This window comes from Saccharomycodes ludwigii, chromosome V (assembly GCF_020623625.1).
Source record: "Saccharomycodes ludwigii strain NBRC 1722 chromosome V, whole genome shotgun sequence".
NCBI classification, from domain to species: domain Eukaryota; kingdom Fungi; phylum Ascomycota; class Saccharomycetes; order Saccharomycodales; family Saccharomycodaceae; genus Saccharomycodes; species Saccharomycodes ludwigii.
Genome location: NC_060204.1, coordinates 647,586 through 670,389, shown reverse-complemented (window position 1 = coordinate 670,389; position 22,804 = coordinate 647,586). Strand labels below are relative to the sequence as shown.

Genomic DNA, 22,804 nt, shown 5'->3' with positions numbered 1-22,804 from the left:
TCTTATTGTCAAAAATATTGAAAATCTTTGAAATTAAAAAAGAAAAAACAAAAAACAAAAAAAAAAAACAAAAAACAAAAAAAAAAAAAAAAAAAAAAAAAAAAAAAGTTAAAAAAAAGTCGTTATCATCATAATCATCATTACAACCGTCATCATTGTCATTAAAATTGTCACCATCAAATATGTGCTTTAAAAAAAAAAAAAAACAAAAACACAGAATTTAAATATACTCATACTTATTTCTATTATTGTTGAACAAATTTAAACAAATCCATATCTATATCACCATCTGCATCTAAGATCGACTCATCTATATCTTGCTCAATTAATTCATCTAACGTAGCAGGTAAAACAGAGAAATTATTTAAATAGTAATGATTTTTTTGACCTACAATGGGGCTGACTGTTTTACTATTAGTTCTATCACCAACATCACAAAAATTGCCATTTGCAACAGTTGATGTAAACATAGTCGAAGAATCTTGCTTTCTTTCAAAGGTTGGCTGTGCAAATATTTCTAACAAAGACTCTTGTTTACCAGGATCGCCTGTAATATTGTTATTACAGTCCAATGTGTCCACAACCGTATTCGTACCGTTGGAAGTACTCTTAATAAAATTAAGAACATCATCACTACCAACATCATCAGTACCATCATCGTTTATATGTTTAGTGGTCTCTTCCTCCTTAATATTTGCTAATCCTATATCAGCTTTAAACATTTCTTGGGTATAATTATTTATTAAATTAGAACCATCCACATCCGATGCACACAAATTATTATTATTATTATCACAGCCGGCGTTACTACTAGTATTATTATTTGTAATGAGTGTAGTTGTAGCAGTATTAATATTATTACTAGCGTGGTGTTTATTATAGAAATCTAATTGTTCGTAATCATCCATAAATTTCAACATATTAATTGGTGGCGCGAAGGAACTTGAAGAATACGTAGAAAATGAGCCTTGTTTCTGCAGCAACAAAGAAGAGACTGTGCTGCCGCAACTGCTACCACTTTCACCTGGACTGCTTTGAAAGGAAGGTGACTTGTTAATACCCCGAAAATTATTACTGTTGGAAGCATTGCCACCCTTATTGCTAGAAGATACACCAAATGGACCACTGTTATTGTTACTACCAAAATTATTATTTGAAGCTACCCGCACCATGTTGTTATGAGTGTTATTATTCATAGCTGCACTTAAGGATGGACTTAGTGAACCCGCGCCATAGACAGAAAAAAGTGAACTAGGAGTAGAAGATCTCTCCTCTTCATCCTTTTGCTGTTGTTGACCGCTTTGTCGTTGAGTTTGAAATTGTCTACCAATATTATTATTATTATTATTATTATTCTTCTTCCTACTACTAGTGATATCAGTATTATTAGTAAACAATACTGAATTACTATCAGTTTTTGCAGTTGTTATCCCATCATCGTCTTCAAATTTCAAAAATACATCAGTAACAGCTTCATCATTACCAGCATTCATATCACCGTTATTCTGATTTGCCTGTTCTGTAATTACCACATCGTCCATTTCCTCAGACTCGTCACCTTCAGACTCGTTATTATTATCCATATCAATAAACATTCTCTTCTTAGATAATTTCAGCTCATTTTCTAAATTGTAAATTAGGGTGCACCTACATTTCAAATCTTGTAGGCTACTAACCAATACACCTAGTTCCTTTTTCAAAATACTATTTTCGTCCTTCAACATGCCTATATCGTTCCTTATTTTTTTCGTCTTGGCGGTAATAGTGGTAATAGACCTTTTCTTTGGAACAGGGACGGGAACAGTGGATACTGAAGCGGTATCTTGGCATATGTTAGCTGTACTATTCTTTGACGTTAAACTATTCGATCTCTTGATTGTCGACATAGAGGTGGCAACATCACCCAATGAAATACTATTAATTCTATTACTTCTAATATTATTTTTATCAGCAGTATTACAATTAATACTACACACACTATCATCGTTCACCATCACAAAAGGCCCTTGAAAATTGGCCGGCTCAGAAAAGGTAGACGATAGCGGCGATGAAAGGGCACTAAGAACATGCTGGTTACCAATTGTAGAAACCATATCTCTGACGTTATTGTTCAACTTATCGTTATTAATGTTGCTATCGTGACCTTCAGAATCAGAACCGACCTCATCCTCAATAACAATAGGTTCCATAGTGGAACCATATAATCTTCCGGTACTTGTAGCAGGACTGATGGCCACTGGTAATGTTGGGATATTTTTGCTAGTGCTTTTGGTGTCATTGGAACTTGTTATAATATCATTAGGAATGCCATTATTGGAAGGTACAGTACTAGCAGACTTAACATCAGTATTAGTTTGTTGAGCCGTTAGTGCCCTTATAGCAGTACCAGGCTTGGAAGAGGAGTGTTCAGAAACATCCGCCACGGACACCTCCCCTGAATCCATGGTACGATGAGTAGGTTTGTCACAGATTTCCAGACATATATCCACTGGAGTTGTTGAAATAGGTGATTCTTTTTTAATAGTAGACACAAATTTCTTGGTTTTCTTGTTAGCGGCATCTGCAGAATTATTAGAATTGACGATATCACCTAAAACGGTATTTTTGCTATCCCGCAATGTCTTGAGCTCAGAATTTTTGTTATTAGTGTCCGAAGCGTTATTTATAGCACCATCTATTTTATCAAATGATTCCGTTTTATTAACACAAGCAGCAACGGCTGGTCCATATCCGTTACTATCATCCGGCCTCTTAGCACTTGCACGTGTGGCTACGTTCTTATTACTAGTATCACTATTAATATTAGAAGGAGTTAAGGTGTTATTAATAGAGACACCGATCTTCTTTTTAGACAATTTTTTATTGCTACTTTTGGATGTGCAAGCCGATTTAATGTTGACATCGTTACTGTTCGCGATACTATTTCTTTTTGGCCTATTAATATCAGTACCAGTATTTGCATTAGTAGAAACCCCATTCTTCCTAGAACTTATACCATTGTGGTTATTAGAATTAGTGCTACCAGACACAGACTGCTTATGCGGCTTTGGCCTTGGGGGTAGGATCCATTGTTTTGAGGTCCTAACCACAATACCAGTGGAAGCAGACTTTTTAATTTTTCTCGAATGCTGATGCAGATCAAACAAACCAACAGTACTACCGTGATTAGTATTAGCGGATGCATTTGGATGAAATATATTTTTATTACTTGTGGAGGTAGAAATAGAAGAGATACTATTAGAATTATTATTATTGTTATTTTGGAATGGACTTGGTGATATCAGCGGATAGTTATGATGGTGATGTTGTGTCCCAGGTTTGGGAGCTATTTGTACAGCCATTGTTTTCCCTATTATTTTTTATTATTATCGAATATATATGTGTGTGGATAAAGCAAATGAATAAATGAATAAATAAATAAATCAATAGATAAATAAACCAAAAAAAAAAAAAAAAAAAAAAAAAAAAAGAAAAATTTAACAAAAATATGTATATGTATATATATAAAGATGCGTAAAGATAAAAAGAGATGAATTGAATTTGTACGTTCAGTGGGTGGGGGAATATATTATGGATATGATCTTATAATTCACTCATACAATAAAAACAAAAATAGTTTATTACTCTGCAAGTATATGTAATTGAACTTGTTTAATAGTTGTGGGTGGATAAAAAAGTGTTGAGAAAGGGAAAAGATGAGATTATTAGTGAATTTAGGATTCAATCTTTTTTTTTCTTTTTTCAAAAGCTTTTTTCTCCTTCTCTTTTTAAATATTTATGGATATTATTAGCAGAATTTATTTTGAGATTCTTTTTCGTGCCATATATATACCGGTAAGAATAAAAACAGAGTAAAAACGTTATATAAAAGAAAGTAGAAATGGAAAGAAAAGAAAGAAAAAAAAAGAGGTAGAATGAAATAAGAGAAAAGCAAGTTTATATTTTTATGTTATTTTAATTCATTTCATTTCCTGTTGTTGTTTTTTCTGAGAATTAGTATTATATTTTCCCGGTTTGGTCATTATTAACAGCACTGCGTCAAAGAAAAACAAAAAAAAGAAATCTTATCCGAAAAAATACAGAAAAGAAAAAAAAAGAAAAGAAAAAAGAAAAAAGCAAATATTAAAAAATAAATAACAATAATAAAACAAAATTCCCGCAAATAAACAATAAAAACAAAAAACAAAATATACTGTGATTGCCGCCTTTCTCACTACGTTATTTTCTGTGTCCGCATTCCCTTTCACCCCCCATGCTTTTCCCACTCCCTCGCTTACCTGCCCTCGCTTACCTGCCCTCGCTTACCTGCCCTCGCTTACCTGCCCTCGCTTACCTGCCCTCTCTTTCCCCCCCCCCCCCCCCCCCCCCGCAATAAATTAAAATAATAAATAACAACTGATACAAAAATTTATATAATATTTGAGAATCGCAAATCCAAAATAGACTAAACTGCTATTCCAAAGAACGGAGCTTAACGCTTGATCTGTATCGTTATCAACTCACTAATAAAATGTGCTTTATTTCTTGTAAAATCAATCCAAGCTATTATTATGTATGATATATACTGTATAAAGAAAGGGGCCAGCTTTAGAATAATCACGTGCAATAATAACTCCTGTTGCATCATTTGTGAATGCTAACTATGCACTTTTTTATTCTTCACCTCCCACGCTTTTTAAATTAATTTGAATAAAGTAAAAGAAATAAACTGCGTTTGGATACGATCGAACAAAGGTAGCCATATCACAGCCTATACATTTTTATGCTATAAATTTAGGCTTCACTTTTAATTCTACCCTGTTATAGCAACAAAGGGCCAGGAATAAAGTAAAAAAAAAAACAGCCTTGCTCACAAACTGCGATAATTTCCGATTGTTCCTTTCATTTCTGTATTATTTTCCTTGTTTTTTTTGTTTTCCACGTCTATAATTCATGCCATTCTTTAAACGAACCAAAAATTCTAAACGACAACAAACCGTAGAAGCAACAATTAACTATAATTTCTTATTCTCTTTAAGTATTCACTTATAGGATAATTGTTAATAACAATGCACTTTTTTTCTTTTTTCCATTAATTAAAAAAAAAAAATAAATAAATAAATAAATAAATAAATAAAATATATATATTAACGCATGTCGGTAATATATGTGTGCATATGCAGATCGTACAGTACCCTTTTTGTTTTTAGTTTATTTTCTTAGTAATAATATTCATATATATATATATATATATATATAAAGAGAGGTCACAGGGATACCCACATCCCTGCTTTTCTATCTCCTCCCTTCCCTCAGTATTATTAAATATTCCAGTATATTTATTATATTAACTGAATAATTGACGTATCATGAGACCATTTTTAATAACAAGATTAGTTAAAGAGAATAATAAGTAAAATAATAATAATAATATATATAACCCCCTTGTTTTTCCTTATTGAATAAAAATAATTCAGAGGAGAAAGTAAAATAATGCTAGTTATCGCTTGGTTGTTAAGATACTGATTTAATCCAATACGTAATCAGCTCCTTAGATTATTATAATTTTTTTTTTTTTTTTTTTTTTTTTTTATAGCAATCGGAATAACTAATTTTTTTTCCCACTTATAAAATTTTACCTAATTCCACGGATCGGTTAATTATATACAAAACAATCAAATGGATTAATACGCAAAAAAAAAAAAAAAAAACAAAAATTGGTTAAATAAAACAAATGTCAATGCAATAAACAAAGAAATACCAATGTTCCTTCCCCAAAATTAGAATATCTTATTAACCATTTTAGCTTTTTTAAATTTACTACCGATAGCTCGGCTTCCTTTGTTAGATTTAGTAATAGTGCTGCTGCCATATAAAACGGTTGATATAAAATCATCTGTACCTCCTAGTTTGGCAACCTCTGAGTTCAAAATCTCATCATAGCAGCGTTGGTCTATGGCCAAACTGTCAACATCAAATAACACATTACTACCATTAATCACACTATCTATAAAATTCATAGCATTTTGTTTTTCATTATTACCATTCATCTTGTCTAAAACTTCATAAATGTTATTACTCAGTGGAATTGATGTGGTACTGCCAGCACCGAACATTTTTAATCTATCCCTTTGTAAATTTACCAAGTATAATAAATAATCTGCCTGTATTACTGGATCAACAATATTTTTCTTCACACTCCCACAAAGTGACAAACTCAAGAATTTCTCTTGTGTCATGACTTTCTTAGGTAAGGAAATTCCAGGCGTATCAAACAAGTATATCCCATTTTTACAATCATCAATCTTAATCACTTCACTAGTTTTCCTGGTAACACCAGCCTCATCCCCAGTCTTGGCAACTTTTTTAAACTTGGATGTTCCCCCCATTGTCCTTTCCCCCCTGATTGTGCTAGTAAAGTAGTTCTTTCGCAAAGAATTTATTATGGTAGATTTACCCACATTTGGGATCCCACATATCAACAATCTGAAACCTAAAGGATAATCATCCTCACTATAATATTTGTATTTTATAATATCCAGTAAATGCTTGTTTTGTTTGGTATTTCTGCCATCAACAATAATATATTCATCTTTGCCTGCATGTAGTTCATTTAATTTATTTACAAGTGGTGTTAGCATAGTATTGCCACTACTGCTATTATTGGATAAAAACTTGTCGCCCTTAGTGTACACTATTAACCTTGGTGTCTTATATTTCTTGTGCAATATCTCAAAAATGCAATTTCTACTACTTATAGGTGCTCTTAAATCCCTTAACTCTACCATTAAATTCACTTGTGGTAAAATTGTAGTAAATGTTTGAAGGGCTTTCCATTGATGTCCTTTGAAGTCATTTAAAATCAAGTTGGAGTATTTAGGAAATTGGTATCTGGGTGTGAACATGTAAAAATATGTGATGTGCAATTAATTACCTGTTCTATATATTTCTTACTGTATGTGTTACTAACGATTTTCTTTACACCTAGAGATACAACGTTTCTATTTTATTAGATTCCAAATTAGTATGATCATCAAAGTAATGCAACTCTGGTTCTATCAAATGACGAGAGATAATATTTATTTTGAAAGAAAAAAAAGTTTCACGCGGATATAAATATTTTTTTTTTTTTTTTCATTTTCTTTTCTTTCTTTTCTTTCAATGTTATTCGAACAATATCACTTTTATCCAAAAAAAGAAAAACTCAAAAAAAAAAAAAAAAAAAAAAAAAAATTAAGAAAAACTAATGCCCTTGGTATTACTAACCGGTTACCCATGTAGCGGTAAAACCACTGTTTCTAAAGAATTGATCATACTACTAGAATCACAGATTAAACAACATCAAAACTTATCCGATTACAAGATAAATTATTATAATGATGAAATGCTAGGTATATCTCATTCAGATTACAAAGATGCTAAAGACGAAAAAAAATTAAGATCCAAAATTATGAGCGTAGTTAAAAGAGACTTGACAAGGAAAACCATAGTCATAATAGATAGTTTAAATTATATCAAAGGTTTTAGATATCAATTGCATTGCGAAGTTAAAAATATTAACACCACTTTTTTATTAATACATATGATGGCAAATAAGGAAACTATTATAAACAATAATAACAACAATTCAGGCAATGATAATGCTATTACTGCTAGCACTAACCGCTGGAATGAGGACTTATTGGTAGAACTAATTAATCGTTATGAGGAACCTAATCCCAACAATAGATGGGATTTCCCATGTCTACCATTATTGTTTGGCGAAGATAAATTACTTGATTATTCAGAGGACATTTTAAAATATTTATTTCCCATTGAATTTCACAACAAAGACAATGACACCAATGGCGACCATAAAAATAACCGTGAAATTGACACTTTGATTAGCAAATTAAAACCTAATAACGCTACCATTTTAAAACCCTCTTCAACTAATAATTATTTACAAAACCTAGACAAAGTGACCACTTCAGTAATTAAAACTATAATGAATTATTATCAGGTAGAAAAAGGTGGATATATAAACCACACAAACAATAGATGTATTATCAAACACGATGCCAATAAAGACAACACTAATGACATCGATGCTTGTGTTTGGGTCGACTTGCCTATTATTAAGCCAATAACAATCGCTCAGCTACAAAGATTAAAACGCCAATTTATTGCACTAAATAGAATTAGAAATTTAGGAGACGAAGATAGAATCTTGGTATTATTTACAGGTTATCTAAATAAAAATTTCTCCAATACATAATTATATATATATACCTCACTGGAAAAAAACAAAAAAAAAAAAAAAAAAGAAAAAAAAAAAAATTAAGCTACTTTTGTCTGTATTTACTTAATAATTTTTTTTTTAGAACATCTAGCAACTGAATTTGCTCCTCGGTGAAAGAATAACAACCATCTTCAGTTCTACTACCTTTTAATAATTGTAAATCTCTCTCCAATTCCAACAAGAATCCCCTACTAATAAATTCGTGAACAAGTTTACCGTCTTCACAATCATTCAACTGCTCTAGCATTTCTATCCAGTTACGCGAACCATTAACAACATCGGAAGATTCCCAAAGTTTGAAGATAAAGGAATGTTTCTCTTGCTGCGAAAATAATTGTCGTAAAATTAAACCATTCAATTGTGTTTTTAGAAAAAATTGATCTTCAAAGGAAATGCCACTTTCAATAAGAAAATTACTGTATCTAGTTGTAACATACTTAATAATTTGTGGATAAAAGGGGGATGGTATAACAGTACAGCTAATTATACTTAGTGCAAATATTTCATATATATGCTGATGTATTTGAGCTCCATTTCTGCCGACAAATAATAAATCGTCCACTATTTTTAGAATCTCATCCAAATATTTGAAAGACTTCGTGTTGTTTTTGCCACCATAAATAACTAGTATATTCTTCCAAACGGTTAGAACTTCACTCATTTCAAGTGTGCAAGAGCCAGAGGTTAATAATTTCAAATTTAGATATCCATCAATGAAATATTTGTGAATATGCTCAGGCTCTATTATACTTAACATTTGAACAAACTCAAGTCTTAATTTCCATAATCTATCGTAATTCTCATAGTCCACATGATTCCTTTGTAATTGACTCCACATTAAATTATACAATTTATACCAGTCTTTGGACATCATTATACGCCCGTTTTTTTCTTGCTCTATTTTAAAGTTTGTATTTAACAACGCTTTGTTAATAGTTTCCAAATAGGCTGGAATAAGACTCTTGTTGGTGCAGTTTCCACTGGCATCTAAAGCGATAAACCCGCTTTTCTCGTTAAAAATGGTTTGAAAATCTTGCACTTTTAATAAAGCATTTAATTCTGTAACTTTTCTAGCATCATCAATAGCCTTAGTATCTGTGGAATACATTCTTTTTTGGTTACGCATCGCTAGATTCTTTCTTAACCTTAACAAAACATTATCTAAATCGTCCACATTAAGTAAATTAGATTGCATGTCTTGTATACGTCCAGTGCTGTCAGCATCATGCTCAGCAAAACTAGTATTTGAATATAAACTTAATTCTGATTTAGTACAATATAATTCCTCTAAATTCATATTTCTTCTCTTTTCCTGTGTCATAATATTAATAATTATATTTTCTTCTCTAAGTTCAATTAATTGCCAATCACTTATTCCGTCATCACCTTTAGAATTTTTACTATTGGTACTACTGCCCAAATTATTCTTTCTATTTAAACGACGAATTATTCTCTTTCTTGAATTACTAGTCATGTCACCTTCCACGTGAATATCCACATATTCTTCTCGTTTTTGGCTATTTTTCAAGTATCTTTTAACTTTCATTACACAACTGGAAGCATGTCTATTGGATTTGGCAGTGGACAATATAATAAATTTGGTGAAAACATGGCCACTGAAAGTATCATGGGTTAATTCGTTGTCAAAAATAATGATGTTGTCTAAACCCAAATCATCTCTTAAATATTCGCATAAGGGTTTAATTTTATCATTTAATATGGTATTGGCTTTGTCAGAATTAATGCCAGTATTGCTATTATCGTAATAATATGATGGATACTTGATTTCTGAACTAGATAGTGATGTCGAGTTCTGATTGGCATTATTTTTTTTGAAATTTTTTTGCTCTTCAGCTAAACGTAAGTACCATGGTTTGTTGGAAATGATTTTAGAACTTACGCCATTAATTTGATTCTCTAGATCAATGACTTTGTCAGTGCTAATGTTATTATTACTTTTGGTAGTAGTAGTAGTAGTAGTAGTATTAGGATTAGTAATCGTTGAGTTCATATTATCATGAATCAAACTGCTTTGTTTAAATGTTCGAATAATAACATTCCTACTAATAGGTGTCGTCTTATAGGTCTGTGAGAACATCGATCTAAGCATTTTATAGTATGATATTATTAATTTTTGTATCTAATTGGTTATATGTGTTCTTAGCTTATTTAATAGGTTGGTTTTTTTTTTTTTCTTTTTTTTTTCTTTTTTAATTTTGCAGAGAAAATAATAATAATAAAGAAAATAAAAAAAAAAAAAAAAAAAAAAAAAAAAAAAAAAATGATAGGGAGCGAAAAGATGGTAAAATAATAAAGAAAGAAAGCAGCGATTGTACAAAAATATTCCACACTAAACAACACAATATGACACGCTGAGCTATAAAAAATAAACAATTTGATATGATGATCAGTAAGATAAAATTACAATAGTATAGATAAAATATCTAATCCAAATATATAAACTAAAAAAAAGTAAAAAAAAAAAAATAACAAAAAGTAACGTTATATTAAATGCAAATAATATCTTAATTTTATCAACATTTAAATTAAGTCAACTATTCTAATCTTAACTCAGGTTGAATATTTTCTTCATCCATCGAAATATCATTATTAACAACAGAATCATCATCTTTTTCATCCTGTTGTTCGCCTTCTTGCCTCTTCTCTTCTTCACCCTTCATTTCTTCCTGATGCATTCGAGGATCAATCATCCCATCATTATCCACAATAAAATTTTTATCATTGTTATTGGAGGCAGTATCGTTACTCTCCTGCTTTAATACTTGATTAACTATCCCAGTATCATCATCCTCCAATTTCAATAGATCATGACGATGTTGAACGTGTGATTCCAATAAACCCAATTGTTCAGCCACATATCGTTGTACAAAAATATTAACATCTTGGGCATTATTTTCGGTTGTGCCAGTAGCCCCAATAACAACATTGCTAGCAATTTCAGTGGCTTTTCTTTTATTTTTATTTTTTTTTTTTTTGCGTTGCTGCTACCACTATCACTACCACTTCCAGTTTTACCATTATTAACTTTATTTTTACTTTTCCTCTTTTTATTAGCATCTAATGTGTATCCGTCGTTTCTTTTTCTCCGTTTTGTAGACGATCCGTCTATATCAACACTATCGACATCGATGGCGCCAGTGGTACCGCTTGCCAGCGTTTTTAGGTGATGTTCCCCTAAAAGTTCTAATTGTTCAGACGAGATAACAGCATCATCGGCCCCATTTTCATTCCCGTCTTTATTATTAATACTATCTTTCAAAAACAATTTCGTAGTGGGCATTTCTAACTGAGAACTAGTAAAAATATCTGCTGAACGTTTGGTAGTGTCAAAAACGTGTGTAGGTTTCCCTTCTTTTGATCCAGAACTTGTCGTAACAGTATCATTACTAGTTACAGGGCCAGTCGAATTATTATAATTGTTTACAACATCTTTTTGGCTCCGTTTGTCATTAGTAATTTCCTCTTTCTTAGTCGCTATTATGTTACTAACCCCCTTATTTTTAATTTCATCAAAAACATCATTATCATGTTCATTTTTACCCCCATTGGAATTGCGATCGTTCTCTTTTCTATCACTGTTTTCAACAGTATCACCTTTCTTAGTAGAACTACGTTCACTCCCTCTCCCAATACTTGCTTCTTTATTTGCATTTCGTTTTTTCATAATAAATCTAGCCTTAAAGGTGGTTAATTTTCTAGAGATTTGTTGTAAAAATTTGGGATTATTCAACTCTTTTTCGCTTAAATGATACCTTTCACCCAAATACTTCATTAAACCAACATTTTTAATATACTCGTTGACTTTAAATTTACTTATGTTGCCAGTGGTGTTATCATACATTGTTTCCAAAGTCTTTTCTAAGTTTAATTCACTATGGAAAATCCTAGACACTTTGGTTAATACAAAATCGCAAAGGGATAAATTAGAAGACTTTGAATGATTATGTTCTAAAACCATTTTTGTTATAACAAATGGACCATAAGTTAAATTGTGCTGAACCTTATTCTTACGATAACCATTAATTCTAGGCGCCGCGTTTGTAATCCCCGTAGCATTACTATTGTTATAGGGAAGAGTCGAGGGAAAAGAAGCATTAGATGTTGGGACGGCAGGAATGTTAGTATTCAAACTAACATTCGAATTAATACCCTCTACTTCTTTTGGCAGAGTATCTGTATTGTCATTAGTAGCGTTTTCATCCTCATTATTAACCACTGCAACCGCCTCAGCTGCTGCCCTGGCTATTTCTTCAGCATCAAAATGGTTAACCACATCGGGCGCTGTGGGTTTTCCTCCCTCCAGGTCGTGACCTTCTACTTTTTCGTCATTAGAGCCTTCCTTTGTATTTTGATTGTTAGATTCATTTTCGTTTTTATTTTCATTTTCATTTTTAAGGTACTCTTCGCTCTCTTCCTCTTTTTTTTTATCCTGTTCATCTTCTCCATTCATTACAATAGCGCTAGAAGCATTGTTCTCTTTATCTCCAACAGGAATACCATTGCTATTATTATAAATATCTTTATTATCAATACTAGACCTACTGACAGCAAAACCATTGGTTACATTACCTGTTGTTACACAGCTAACCATAACTCTAAATGGACAATTTTTATTATTATTACAAGCAAAGGTGTAATGCTTGTTCTTGTGTGAATTTTTTAGGATAATGGGACAATGGAATTTCAATTCATAGTCATTAACAACATCATACCAATCTTCTAAAGTCTTGAATTGCTTTTCTATGTTAGAGTTAGCTAGGGCAGTATTATGGGTGTCAACAATTAGATTGTCATTTAATACAGGATGATCGTATCTATATAATACATTAACTTCATCATCATCTTCTTCATATGGATTAGGATCAGCAGGCGTAGTTGTCTTTTTAACAAGGGACTGAGAATGGGCAGGGCTGGTAGAAGTATTTGTAATATTAGTTGACTGTCCTATTTTATTAGCTTTGTCAACAGTGGACCGATCATTAGCACTAGTATTGCCATCAGTAGTAGTATCAGTGGCAGAGGTATCAGCAGCAGCAGTGGTAGCAGTAGTAGTAGTAGTATTATTATTATTATTAAGATCGGTGGTGATAGCAGCATTATTAATGATGGTACTATCGTTCGTTTTTTGCTCGATCATTTTGGAAGGGGAAATATATATGTATAGATATGTTTGTGTGTTTCTTCTTTGCCTGTTGATTAGTATAAGGTTATTTTTCTAATCAGCCTTCCCAATGGAAATAATGTTCTTCGTACGGTATGATAATGGACAAGTAACTTTAAACGATAAACAAAGAAGAAGAATAAGAATAAGGAGGAAAGGAAGAAAATAATGGTCAAAGTTAACAAAGTGGAAAAGCAAAGAATACATCTTTATTCTTTTGAGGGCTTTCTTTTTTCCCTTCTTTCTCCGTTATTGAAAAATACACTTAAATATGTAGTGCACAGATGTTATAAGAAGCTACGGATGTTAGATACTTTTTAAACAGCTTTTTTTTTTTTTTTTTTTTTTTTATCTCACTTCATAAATATGACCTTATTTAGGGCTAGTTCTGTTATGACTTGTATCTTTAAAATACATATCACACGTGATATCTAACCAATTAGCATACAGCACCTTTTTTGTTTTTTTTTTGTTTTTTTTATCGGTAAGAATTTTGTTTTTTTTTTTTTTTTTTTTTTTTTCTCTCTTCTTGTTTTTATTACCTGTATTATTCTCACTGTTACTTTTTCTAATACCAAACTGTCATTTTTATACTCCATTCCACTTCTTTCATCCTAAAATGCCTTTTTTTATTTTTTTATTTTTTATTTGTAGTGCTTGTAGTTAAAACCTATCAGTTTACTATAGAGAAGAAAGAAAAAAAAATAACATCAGAATTACTATATAATTACTTTTACAATGGTTGCCGTATGTTAATTATTATAAATCTTTTGAGATAGAGATAAAGATAAATGTTTGGAAAGGGAGAGCAATGAAGGAATTCTCAGTTAGTTACCAAGGGAAACCAGCCAAATATCACCTAAATATATATATACAGGGAGAGGAAGAGAGTTAGTCAAATAGGAAAACAGGAGAAACGAATGATATTTAAAATATGTCTATACAAAACCAGTTAAGAAGGTATATTCTAGAATTTTTAGAATTAAAGTAGAAAAAACATCATGAATTCTTGAAACCTTCTTTTAACACAATACAAAAATATGGGAATATTACCAACATTATTGCCTTTACTAGGTTTTGGAGTGCGTATGAAGAGAAAAATAAAAGGGGATCAACATTATCTGAATCCCACTTTAAAAATGCAATAGCAGCGGAGTTAACTGCCTTACCTTATTAGTTAGAACCTGTTTTGGGTACACACCCATGCAAACACATATATATATATACGCTCACATCAGAGAACATAATTTAAAATGAACGTGTTAAAGGTTGCAGGCATGCGTTATTTTTATCTACAAACATATTGTTTAAATCAAGTTCCTCTTTGCTCAGAAGAACACTTTGCAGTACGACAATAATGACAATTTACCTTTTGTTTCTATTTCTACTTTTTTTTTTTTTTTTTTTATACAGAATTTGTTCTTTTACTAACATTTAATACATTCCTTTATTTATTTAATAATGATAGTATGTATTTATTTGTATGCAGTACATTTCCAGTTTATCCTCTAAAACTGCCACTCACTTTGGCAGATTAACCTTAAGAAACTTTATCAACTATATTCCAGATTTGGCTTTGTGGGGTGGTGCTTCTGCTTTTGGAATTGCTTGTTTCACTGAAAACTGGCCAATTTTTCAAGACACTTTTTACAAGAAAATTCCATATTTTGGTTCTCACTGGGTCCACGACGTTGATCCACAAGATGTTCCAAATTAAAGAATGGTTAAACATGTGGCATTTTTATTTATTTATTTATTTATTATAACTTAATATGTTTTTATTCCATTCTTTTTCTTTCTTAATTATATATTGTTAATATGTTATAACGTATACATATCGTTCTATAATACAAAATAGGTGCTCAATATATTTGTTTCCTCATCTGGCTATTTAATTGCAATGATATTTATTAATTCATTTTAATTCTTAATGTATATATATATATATATATACATTTTTTTTTTTTTACTCTCTTTCTCTCTTACAGTTATGACACATTTAACATCTAATTACATAATCTTTTACGTTGGTAGTATATTTTACACCCTTATAGGGTTTTAAGGCGTTAGCCCCGGCATTCAATATTTCTACTGAATTAACAGTAATGCCACTATGCAATTGCCCCTGATTTTTATAACTCATTGATATTAATTCTGGAAATATACCAAGAGAAGCACTAGAAGAACTATTACTACATTCAATGTATCCTCTTAATACAGGGAAGATGCCTGTACTAGTGTTTTTATCGAAAATCCAACTCCAAACATTATTAATGCTATTGTTATTTCTTTCTATTATACCATGCGTATTGTTGATAATTTTAAGCTTACAATCCTCCGAAGCGCAATCCCCACCAGTATTACTAGCAATACCATTACTTGCAGTATCAAAACTATCGCTACTATTTTGAAAATATAGTTGAATAACTAAATCTTCAATCTGCTCCGTCTTAGTGGACATTTCAATATTCACATTAATTTCAAATTCTGATTTATCCAAACCCAACCCAGTCTTGACGTTTAGAGAAATTAACCCTTCATTTCCAGAAACGCTATTTCTGCTGCCACTTATAACATTAGTAGAAGTGCTAGCAGTATATTTCAACAATGTAAATTTACCATCTGGTGGTATAAATTTTATACTGTTAGTGTTGGTATTTTGAAGATTTTTATTTTTATTTTTGTTTCCAAGCTCAACACATTTATGGAATACACAATTATCAAATAAATCGAGTCCTTTTGTATCAAATTTCAGATTAATTAATGGGGAATTGTGATCCAATTGAGAGTTAAATTTGATCTCGCCCTGAATGTCATCAGTAATTAGTAATTTTTTGCCAGTATTATTGTTACCAACATAGCTGCCATTGCTGCGATGCTTATTATTTGTGTTGTTACACTGATGTATTTTGTACAAGACATTAACGTTTTCAATTATGTCGATATATATTTCATTGTTAATACCACTGGAGCCACTCCCAGTCACAGAAACACTATTCCCATTGCTACTTCTCCATGGGACAACACGATCTTCTATATTATAACTGAGGGATGAACTTCTGTTATTAGAGCTCAACATAGAATTGGTGGAGGTAGAAGTAACATTGGCCTTAGTAGCAGCAATACTATTATGTAAAGCACTGACCGCTCCACTTGTTCCTCCTGCTTTCAAACTTCTTGTTGTATTATTTATAAATTTCGACAATGTGATTTTTAATGGGATAACCTCTTTCAATCTGTTAATGTCAGTATCCTGTTCATTTGTCTGTTGAACAAATTGTATTATTAAATTAACACGATCTGCTTCCTTTAATATTTTTGAGAAAAATAATAAACTATTGCTGTCATCATTATCTTTATCAAAATAATTCTCTAAAATGTAATTCATGGTTTCTAACACTTTTAAACAGTCAAGCATGCCATAATCTTTCCCCACAATGCTCTTGTTGGAGTTGTTAACTAATAACCAATAATTTAATGAGGCAGTTTGAAATTTGTATAATATATAATTTTGAAATACTTTAAACATATTATTAGAATTATCGTTATTTGAATTTTTGATCCTTCTAAGTATGGTTTTTCTTAGCTGTGAATTGTTATTACTATTACTATTACTATTACTATTATTATTATTATTATTATTATTATTATTATTATTACTATTGTTACTATTATAATATATTGAAGGTTGAAAAACATACTCAAAAATCTCACATGGGTTGTTATTTTTGCTGCCGATAGCTTTATTACTGTTTTTTATGACAGCAACTGATACTGAAGGAAGACCCTGATTGTTAGGACTTCCATTTGGAATAGAAGCACAGGTAGCTTCGGTAATATAAAATGCAATTGAATTAATAAAGTCAAACATTTTTCTTTGTTTTTTTTTTTTTTTTTTTTTTTTTTTTTTGAGTTATTGGTGCAAGTTAGCTGTAATCTAATTAATATTATTCAAATATATGATGAAGGTAGACTAGCATAAACACTAATAACTCTTTTTCTAATCAAATTAATGAGGCGGATAATTTCGATAAAAAAGTATATTTAAAAAAAGTTGTTTTATAACAATTATATGGAGCCAATATTTGTCCATTCTTATAATAAAAATGCCGAAAAGCAAAAAAAAAAAAAATAATGAAAAAAAAAAAAAAAAAAAAAAAATTACTTCAGCAAAATCTGAAAGAAAAAAATCTAATGCTTCCAACCAGAGTCGAACTGATGATCTCCACATTACTAGTGTGGCGCCTTACCAACTTGGCCATAGAAGCTCAAACACATGTGTGCTGCAAGCATAACCCGAGATTACTCGTAATAAATACATGTTAGGATTTGGTAATTAACCTCTTGTTTTATTTAGGTCTTTAGATAAAAATAATGATATATAAATCAATAGTAAAGACTGTTTAGAACTATAAATCAAGCATGAAGAATATCTAACAAGATATTCTTCAATTTTATGCTTTTCTTGGTTGTTTTTGGGTCTTATTCTTATTTTTGCCATTTGGATTGTTGTGTTGTATTTATGTGTCGTACTTGCAATATATTTTTCATGAGTATTTCATATTACGATAATATATCGCATGTGGATTGGATTTGAACAATAATAAGTAATTTATAAGGGATGTCATTATATTATGGAAGCTTATTCTACTAGCCAGAGAAACTAGTATCAAAGGAGAATGAAATTATGTTCCAAAATTAATAATGTCTTTGAAATCCTGAATATGAACAGATTGTTTACAAGATACAACTTGAATTGCTTGACATAAATTATAAATAGAGAGGCAATATATTTGTCACTTTTGTTATTATTCTATTATAGCATATATACCTATTTATTTTATATTTTACTGGAAAATATGAAAGCAAGGTCCCATTCCAACATATTTCTAAACATTTTCATGCAATTTTTGCTAATGTCTTTTATAAATATATATATATATATATATATGCATGTATATTTTTATATTTTTGTACAAATGTGTCATCTTCAACATTCTAATGTTTTTGCTGAGATAGGTCTATCTTAGCATTGAGATAATCCACCAATTTTTTGGGATCTAGCACAATTTTAGGAAAATATTTACTTTTAGGTAACATTTGTAGTAACTCTGCAATTTCTGGTGGTAATTCAATAACCTGATGGGAGGGAATACTGGCATTGCTATCAGTAATTAGAGCATTACCATTTTTAATATCTTTAAGTGGATTATAGTTTTCTCCTTCATTATAAGATTTGTTGCTAACACTAGTGCCATTTTTTTCAACATGGTTGTTAATTTCCAAATTGGCTTTATTATCAAATATTTCATCAGTGATAGCGTTTTTTCCATCGGAAGCTCTCATCAATCCTCTAAGATCCATATCCATTAGTCTTGATTCCTTAAACATTTCAAAAAGTTCAGTTTCCTTTGTAGCAGAAGAATCCACATCAATAAAACATTCTTTATAACGTTCGCTTAGCTTCAAAACTTTATTTAGATCGCCCCCAATTTTCCATTCATAATTCATCATAAGTAAATACAGTTGTTCACGTAATTTCATATCTAAGATTTTGTCACAATGGTTTTCAAAAATAGTCTTAATGTCAGAGCTAGGTTGATTATGATCAATTAGAAATTTCAGATATTCAATAATATAATTACCATCACCGCTAAAAATTTTCAACCCCAATTCCAAAACTTTAAACGCTGTACCAGTATTTGCATTTGAAACACCTGCATTATACTCAATTTTAGCATTTTCTAAATAGATAAAATAATTTAATTGCTGTTTCAGTTTACGACACTTACTGAAAACTTTACGAGCGCCAGATAACCCCTCGATTCTGTTCATAGTATACATATACGAACAAAACAAGGTAGTCAAGTGTTTTTTATACTGAATCAATGTCCCTTCACCATTATTACTAACAATATTAATCATATGTTGTAAGGATTGGATTCCATCTTCAAAAACAGATTTGATGTGGTCTTCTGTTCCCACTTTACTCAACTCATAAAATTCGCTTAATTTTACCCTTAATATTCGCGATGTTGGAACTGCAATCACTGCATACTCCAATAATGATATTGGTTTTCCAGCTGAAACGTTATTAGTTGACATATTGGAGCTACTGGATTCATTTATATTATTATTATTGTTAATAGTGGTGGCAGTGGGAGTAGTATTAGTATTAGTAGTAGCGATATTATTGTCTGGTATTGTGTTGCCGTTATCATTGTTGCTCAATATTTCAGCCTCATTATAGCTGTTGTTTGTAGTTGCATTGACAAAATCAGCAAATGCAAACCACACTTCTTCGCTGTCCAAATTAGTATATTTCAAAGCTTGCTTATAGATATAGGAAATTCGTTTGTGTGTAATAGTTGTATCTTTGTTTTCTGAAGAGTTGTTTCTTTCCCAATGTATCCAATCAAACCAAAACTGTATATTACTGCTTTTATTTGTTTTATTACTTAAAATAGGAAAACGAGTATTTTCTTGTCTATTGGTAACGTTACCGTAGTGAAAATATTTTTTGAAAACTTTGTTTTCCCATTCCATAAAACCAGCCCTACACTTCATGTATTCGGGACTTAAATCACTAATATGCTTTCTACAATTCAATGAGTCAACTTCTTGTTCCCAACCAATGTATTGACTCCACAACTTTTCTATTCCGCGATGTGGTACCGATAAAATCTTTTTGTAAACTTTTCTGACTTTTAAAATTCTCATTGAACTTTCGTATTTGTTTATTGGTTTCCATTGATTAAGTAAAAAATCTAAAAAATCTTCAATAAACTGATCACACAAGTTGTCAAATCCAACATCACACAACACACATTGACTTAAAATGACTTGATACCCATCAATAACAATATTTCTAGCAACCTCCCCACCAATAACAATATTATTTTTCAATTTGATGTATTGTAAATATTTTGACCAAATAGAAATATCATTACAATATTGTAATGATTTGGTTAATAAACCTTCCATTTCTGGAGAAGATTCCCTTTGTGAAATTTTCAATAAGTCCAATTCAAATTGTAAAATATTGGACCAAATCATGGGATAATACGGATATTTTTCCATTAAGTAGTTGAAAGTTTGACGAATCCTTTCAATATCTTCATCAGCAGGTGGCTCTGAAGATTGTGTTATAATGGAAGCTTCCTGGCATAGTTTATTAAAAGTAGGTAACTGCAATTGGAATGGTTCCAAAGTACTAAAATCGTTCTTTGTAACCATTGTGTTGTTTGAGTTTATTTTAATTATATATGGGTTTGTTTTTGTTGAAGTAGAAAGGTACAAATATTTAAATTATTTTCATTTTTTTTTACAATACAGAGCCTTACAAAGTTAAAAAAAAAAAAAAAAAGAAAATAAAAGGAAAAAGAAAATGCACGCAAAAAAATTTTTTTAATGTGATAAATCAATTAATACTTACTTTAGCTAAGTTGGTTGGATCTATTTTAAACTTTATTTGTTAAGTATTAACAAAAAGAATAACTCAAAATATTATTATAAAAAAAAAAAAAAAAAAAAAAAAAAAAAAGAAAAATGAGTATGAAACTACATATATGGTGGGACTGGGAAAATGATGAACCTAGTATTATATCACCAGAAAGCGTGGCATTATACCGTTATATACAACGGTATTATAATTCTGAACAAGCTTCATTATCATTGGAACTAATAGGATCTAATAACATGAATATATCCCCTAACAAACAATTGCCTGTATTATTTGTGTATAATAACGACGCAGATGATAATAAAAATAAGTCACCAGTAAGTATATTGGGGTACTGTAATATTATACAATACATGACTGCTAGTAAGACTAACAAGAACTTTCTTAATACTAGGAGTTTATCATTATTAGATAAATCTATTTTAAATTACATGGTCCAACATCTAAATGTTTTAACTGAATATCAAATGTTTCTAAATAATGAGAACTTTGATAACTTTACAAAAAAAAAAATTTCCAACTTATTTAATTGGCCTTTTAATTGGGTAAACTATGCCTTAGAAATGAAACACATAATTGAAGAAAAGTTTAATAATAACGGGAAAATTGGCTTTATCCGTGGTAGCCCAGAGGACGAAAAGGATTATGCTGGCTTTGATGAGGATATGACTTCGTACTTATTCAAGACTAAAAACAAAGAGCAGGACAGCAGTTTAGATGTTTTGAAATATAGTTCCCAGTATAAAACACAGTTATGTGAATTTCTGGATCTTTACAACGAGTTTATTCAAAAAAATGGGGAGACACTGCATCCAAGCATTGACATTTTATATAAAGTGAATATGAGTATTCAATTCCATGGATTGCCAAATTCAAAAGAACTCCGTTGCAAAATATATCCCGATGCTCAAAAAGATAACGATAATTACAATTTTCCATTGGATAACGACGAAACTAGAAAATACATGGTAGTTCGACCAGAACTAAAGGAAAGTAACTATAACATTCTTTTAACGTTTTTATAAAAAAAAAAAAATAGGTGTTATATACAATTAGATTATACATTATAGAGTACATAAGAAGGAAGGATCGAGAAAAAAAGGTTCATAAATGTTCTCAAGTTGATGATTTAATGTATCATTTTTGAGGTTTTTGCAAACCCTTATGTACCCTATAATAAACAACAGTACCATCTTCACTTAATATACCCAAATGGAAAAAATTGACAGGGGCTATCTCTGTATAGATTTGATATAATATAGCATCAGTAACTTTTTTGCTTTTAATATGGACAGGGAAAACATACTCTCTCTGTGGAGCAGCATCTTCTTTTCCTAACGCAGTATTAAGCCCAGATAATATATTTACATTGGAATTGCATATTTTATATATTTTAACATTTTGCCAATTCAGGAAATATTTCAAGTTTAAATATACTGATTCGACAACAAAATCAATACAAATTTCTTTGTTGTTGATGTTTTTTCTTTTTGATACATCTTCTGCATCAAGGGTATATTCTTCTAAACCGTTTTTCACTATAGTAGGGGTCAATTGATCTGACATTCTTTATTTATTTTTATTATATATGTCTCGTTTTCTATCTAATTCTTGTTGTTGACATATTACTAAATTTTACAAAACTGCTTTTGGGAGGGGGGAGTAAAAGAGGTAGCAAGCAATAATTGTTCCTCTCGTACGATAAGCGATGTATTCTCATCATTACTTAAAATATCAGTCTAATTTTTAAGATTAAACAAAAAAAGAAGAAGAAAAAGAAAAAAGAAAAAAGAAAAAAGGAAAAACAGAAAAACAGAAAAAAAAAGAAAAAAGAAATTTTTTTTTTTTTTTATTTACAGCACACCTTATTATTGATATCATTGGCAACACTTCCTTCTTG

General features: G+C 30.5%; 10 protein-coding genes and 1 non-coding gene across 11 annotated transcripts; 3 read left to right on the top strand and 8 right to left on the bottom strand.

The window, feature by feature from the left end:
* Nucleotides 1-245: 245 nt before the first annotated feature.
* On the bottom strand, nucleotides 246-3,341 carry SCDLUD_004078 (transcription factor HAP4; the record flags this gene model as incomplete). Its single annotated transcript, XM_046076745.1, has 1 exon — nucleotides 246-3,341. One exon carries the CDS (start codon nucleotides 3,339-3,341, stop codon nucleotides 246-248), a length of 3,096 nt encoding a protein of 1,031 aa, XP_045933720.1.
* A 2,418-nt stretch (nucleotides 3,342-5,759) lies between these two features.
* On the bottom strand, nucleotides 5,760-6,884 carry MTG1 (putative GTPase MTG1; the record flags this gene model as incomplete). Its single annotated transcript, XM_046079126.1, has 1 exon — nucleotides 5,760-6,884. One exon carries the CDS (start codon nucleotides 6,882-6,884, stop codon nucleotides 5,760-5,762), a length of 1,125 nt encoding a protein of 374 aa, XP_045933719.1.
* A 341-nt stretch (nucleotides 6,885-7,225) lies between these two features.
* Nucleotides 7,226-8,236, top strand: KTI12 (Kti12p; the record flags this gene model as incomplete). Its single annotated transcript, XM_046079127.1, has 1 exon — nucleotides 7,226-8,236. One exon carries the CDS (start codon nucleotides 7,226-7,228, stop codon nucleotides 8,234-8,236), a length of 1,011 nt encoding a protein of 336 aa, XP_045933718.1.
* Nucleotides 8,237-8,303: 67 nt separating this feature from the next.
* Nucleotides 8,304-10,370, bottom strand: ATP25 (Atp25p; the record flags this gene model as incomplete). The annotated part of the gene is made up of 1 exon (XM_046076746.1): nucleotides 8,304-10,370. The coding sequence occupies one exon, from the start codon at nucleotides 10,368-10,370 to the stop codon at nucleotides 8,304-8,306; it is 2,067 nt and encodes a 688-aa protein (XP_045933717.1).
* A 708-nt stretch (nucleotides 10,371-11,078) lies between these two features.
* On the bottom strand, nucleotides 11,079-13,418 carry ABF1 (DNA-binding protein ABF1; the record flags this gene model as incomplete). The annotated part of the gene is made up of 1 exon (XM_046079128.1): nucleotides 11,079-13,418. The coding sequence occupies one exon, from the start codon at nucleotides 13,416-13,418 to the stop codon at nucleotides 11,079-11,081; it is 2,340 nt and encodes a 779-aa protein (XP_045933716.1).
* Nucleotides 13,419-14,180: 762 nt separating this feature from the next.
* QCR10 (ubiquinol--cytochrome-c reductase subunit 10) lies at nucleotides 14,181-15,159 on the top strand (the record flags this gene model as incomplete). The annotated part of the gene is made up of 2 exons (XM_046079129.1): nucleotides 14,181-14,189; nucleotides 14,932-15,159. The coding sequence occupies 2 exons, from the start codon at nucleotides 14,181-14,183 to the stop codon at nucleotides 15,157-15,159; spliced, it is 237 nt and encodes a 78-aa protein (XP_045933715.1).
* Nucleotides 15,160-15,441: 282 nt separating this feature from the next.
* Nucleotides 15,442-17,313, bottom strand: APM3 (Apm3p; the record flags this gene model as incomplete). Its single annotated transcript, XM_046079130.1, has 1 exon — nucleotides 15,442-17,313. One exon carries the CDS (start codon nucleotides 17,311-17,313, stop codon nucleotides 15,442-15,444), a length of 1,872 nt encoding a protein of 623 aa, XP_045933714.1.
* Nucleotides 17,314-17,637: 324 nt separating this feature from the next.
* On the bottom strand, nucleotides 17,638-17,710 carry SCDLUD_004071. The gene has a single exon. It is a non-coding gene; the product is annotated as a tRNA-Thr (tRNA).
* Nucleotides 17,711-18,440: 730 nt separating this feature from the next.
* Nucleotides 18,441-20,678, bottom strand: RNA14 (cleavage polyadenylation factor subunit RNA14; the record flags this gene model as incomplete). The annotated part of the gene is made up of 1 exon (XM_046079131.1): nucleotides 18,441-20,678. One exon carries the CDS (start codon nucleotides 20,676-20,678, stop codon nucleotides 18,441-18,443), a length of 2,238 nt encoding a protein of 745 aa, XP_045933713.1.
* A 312-nt stretch (nucleotides 20,679-20,990) lies between these two features.
* On the top strand, nucleotides 20,991-21,929 carry SAM37 (SAM complex subunit SAM37; the record flags this gene model as incomplete). Its single annotated transcript, XM_046079132.1, has 1 exon — nucleotides 20,991-21,929. The coding sequence occupies one exon, from the start codon at nucleotides 20,991-20,993 to the stop codon at nucleotides 21,927-21,929; it is 939 nt and encodes a 312-aa protein (XP_045933712.1).
* Nucleotides 21,930-22,041: 112 nt separating this feature from the next.
* SEN15 (Sen15p) lies at nucleotides 22,042-22,470 on the bottom strand (the record flags this gene model as incomplete). The annotated part of the gene is made up of 1 exon (XM_046079133.1): nucleotides 22,042-22,470. The coding sequence occupies one exon, from the start codon at nucleotides 22,468-22,470 to the stop codon at nucleotides 22,042-22,044; it is 429 nt and encodes a 142-aa protein (XP_045933711.1).
* Between the last annotated feature and the right edge of the window lie 334 nt (nucleotides 22,471-22,804).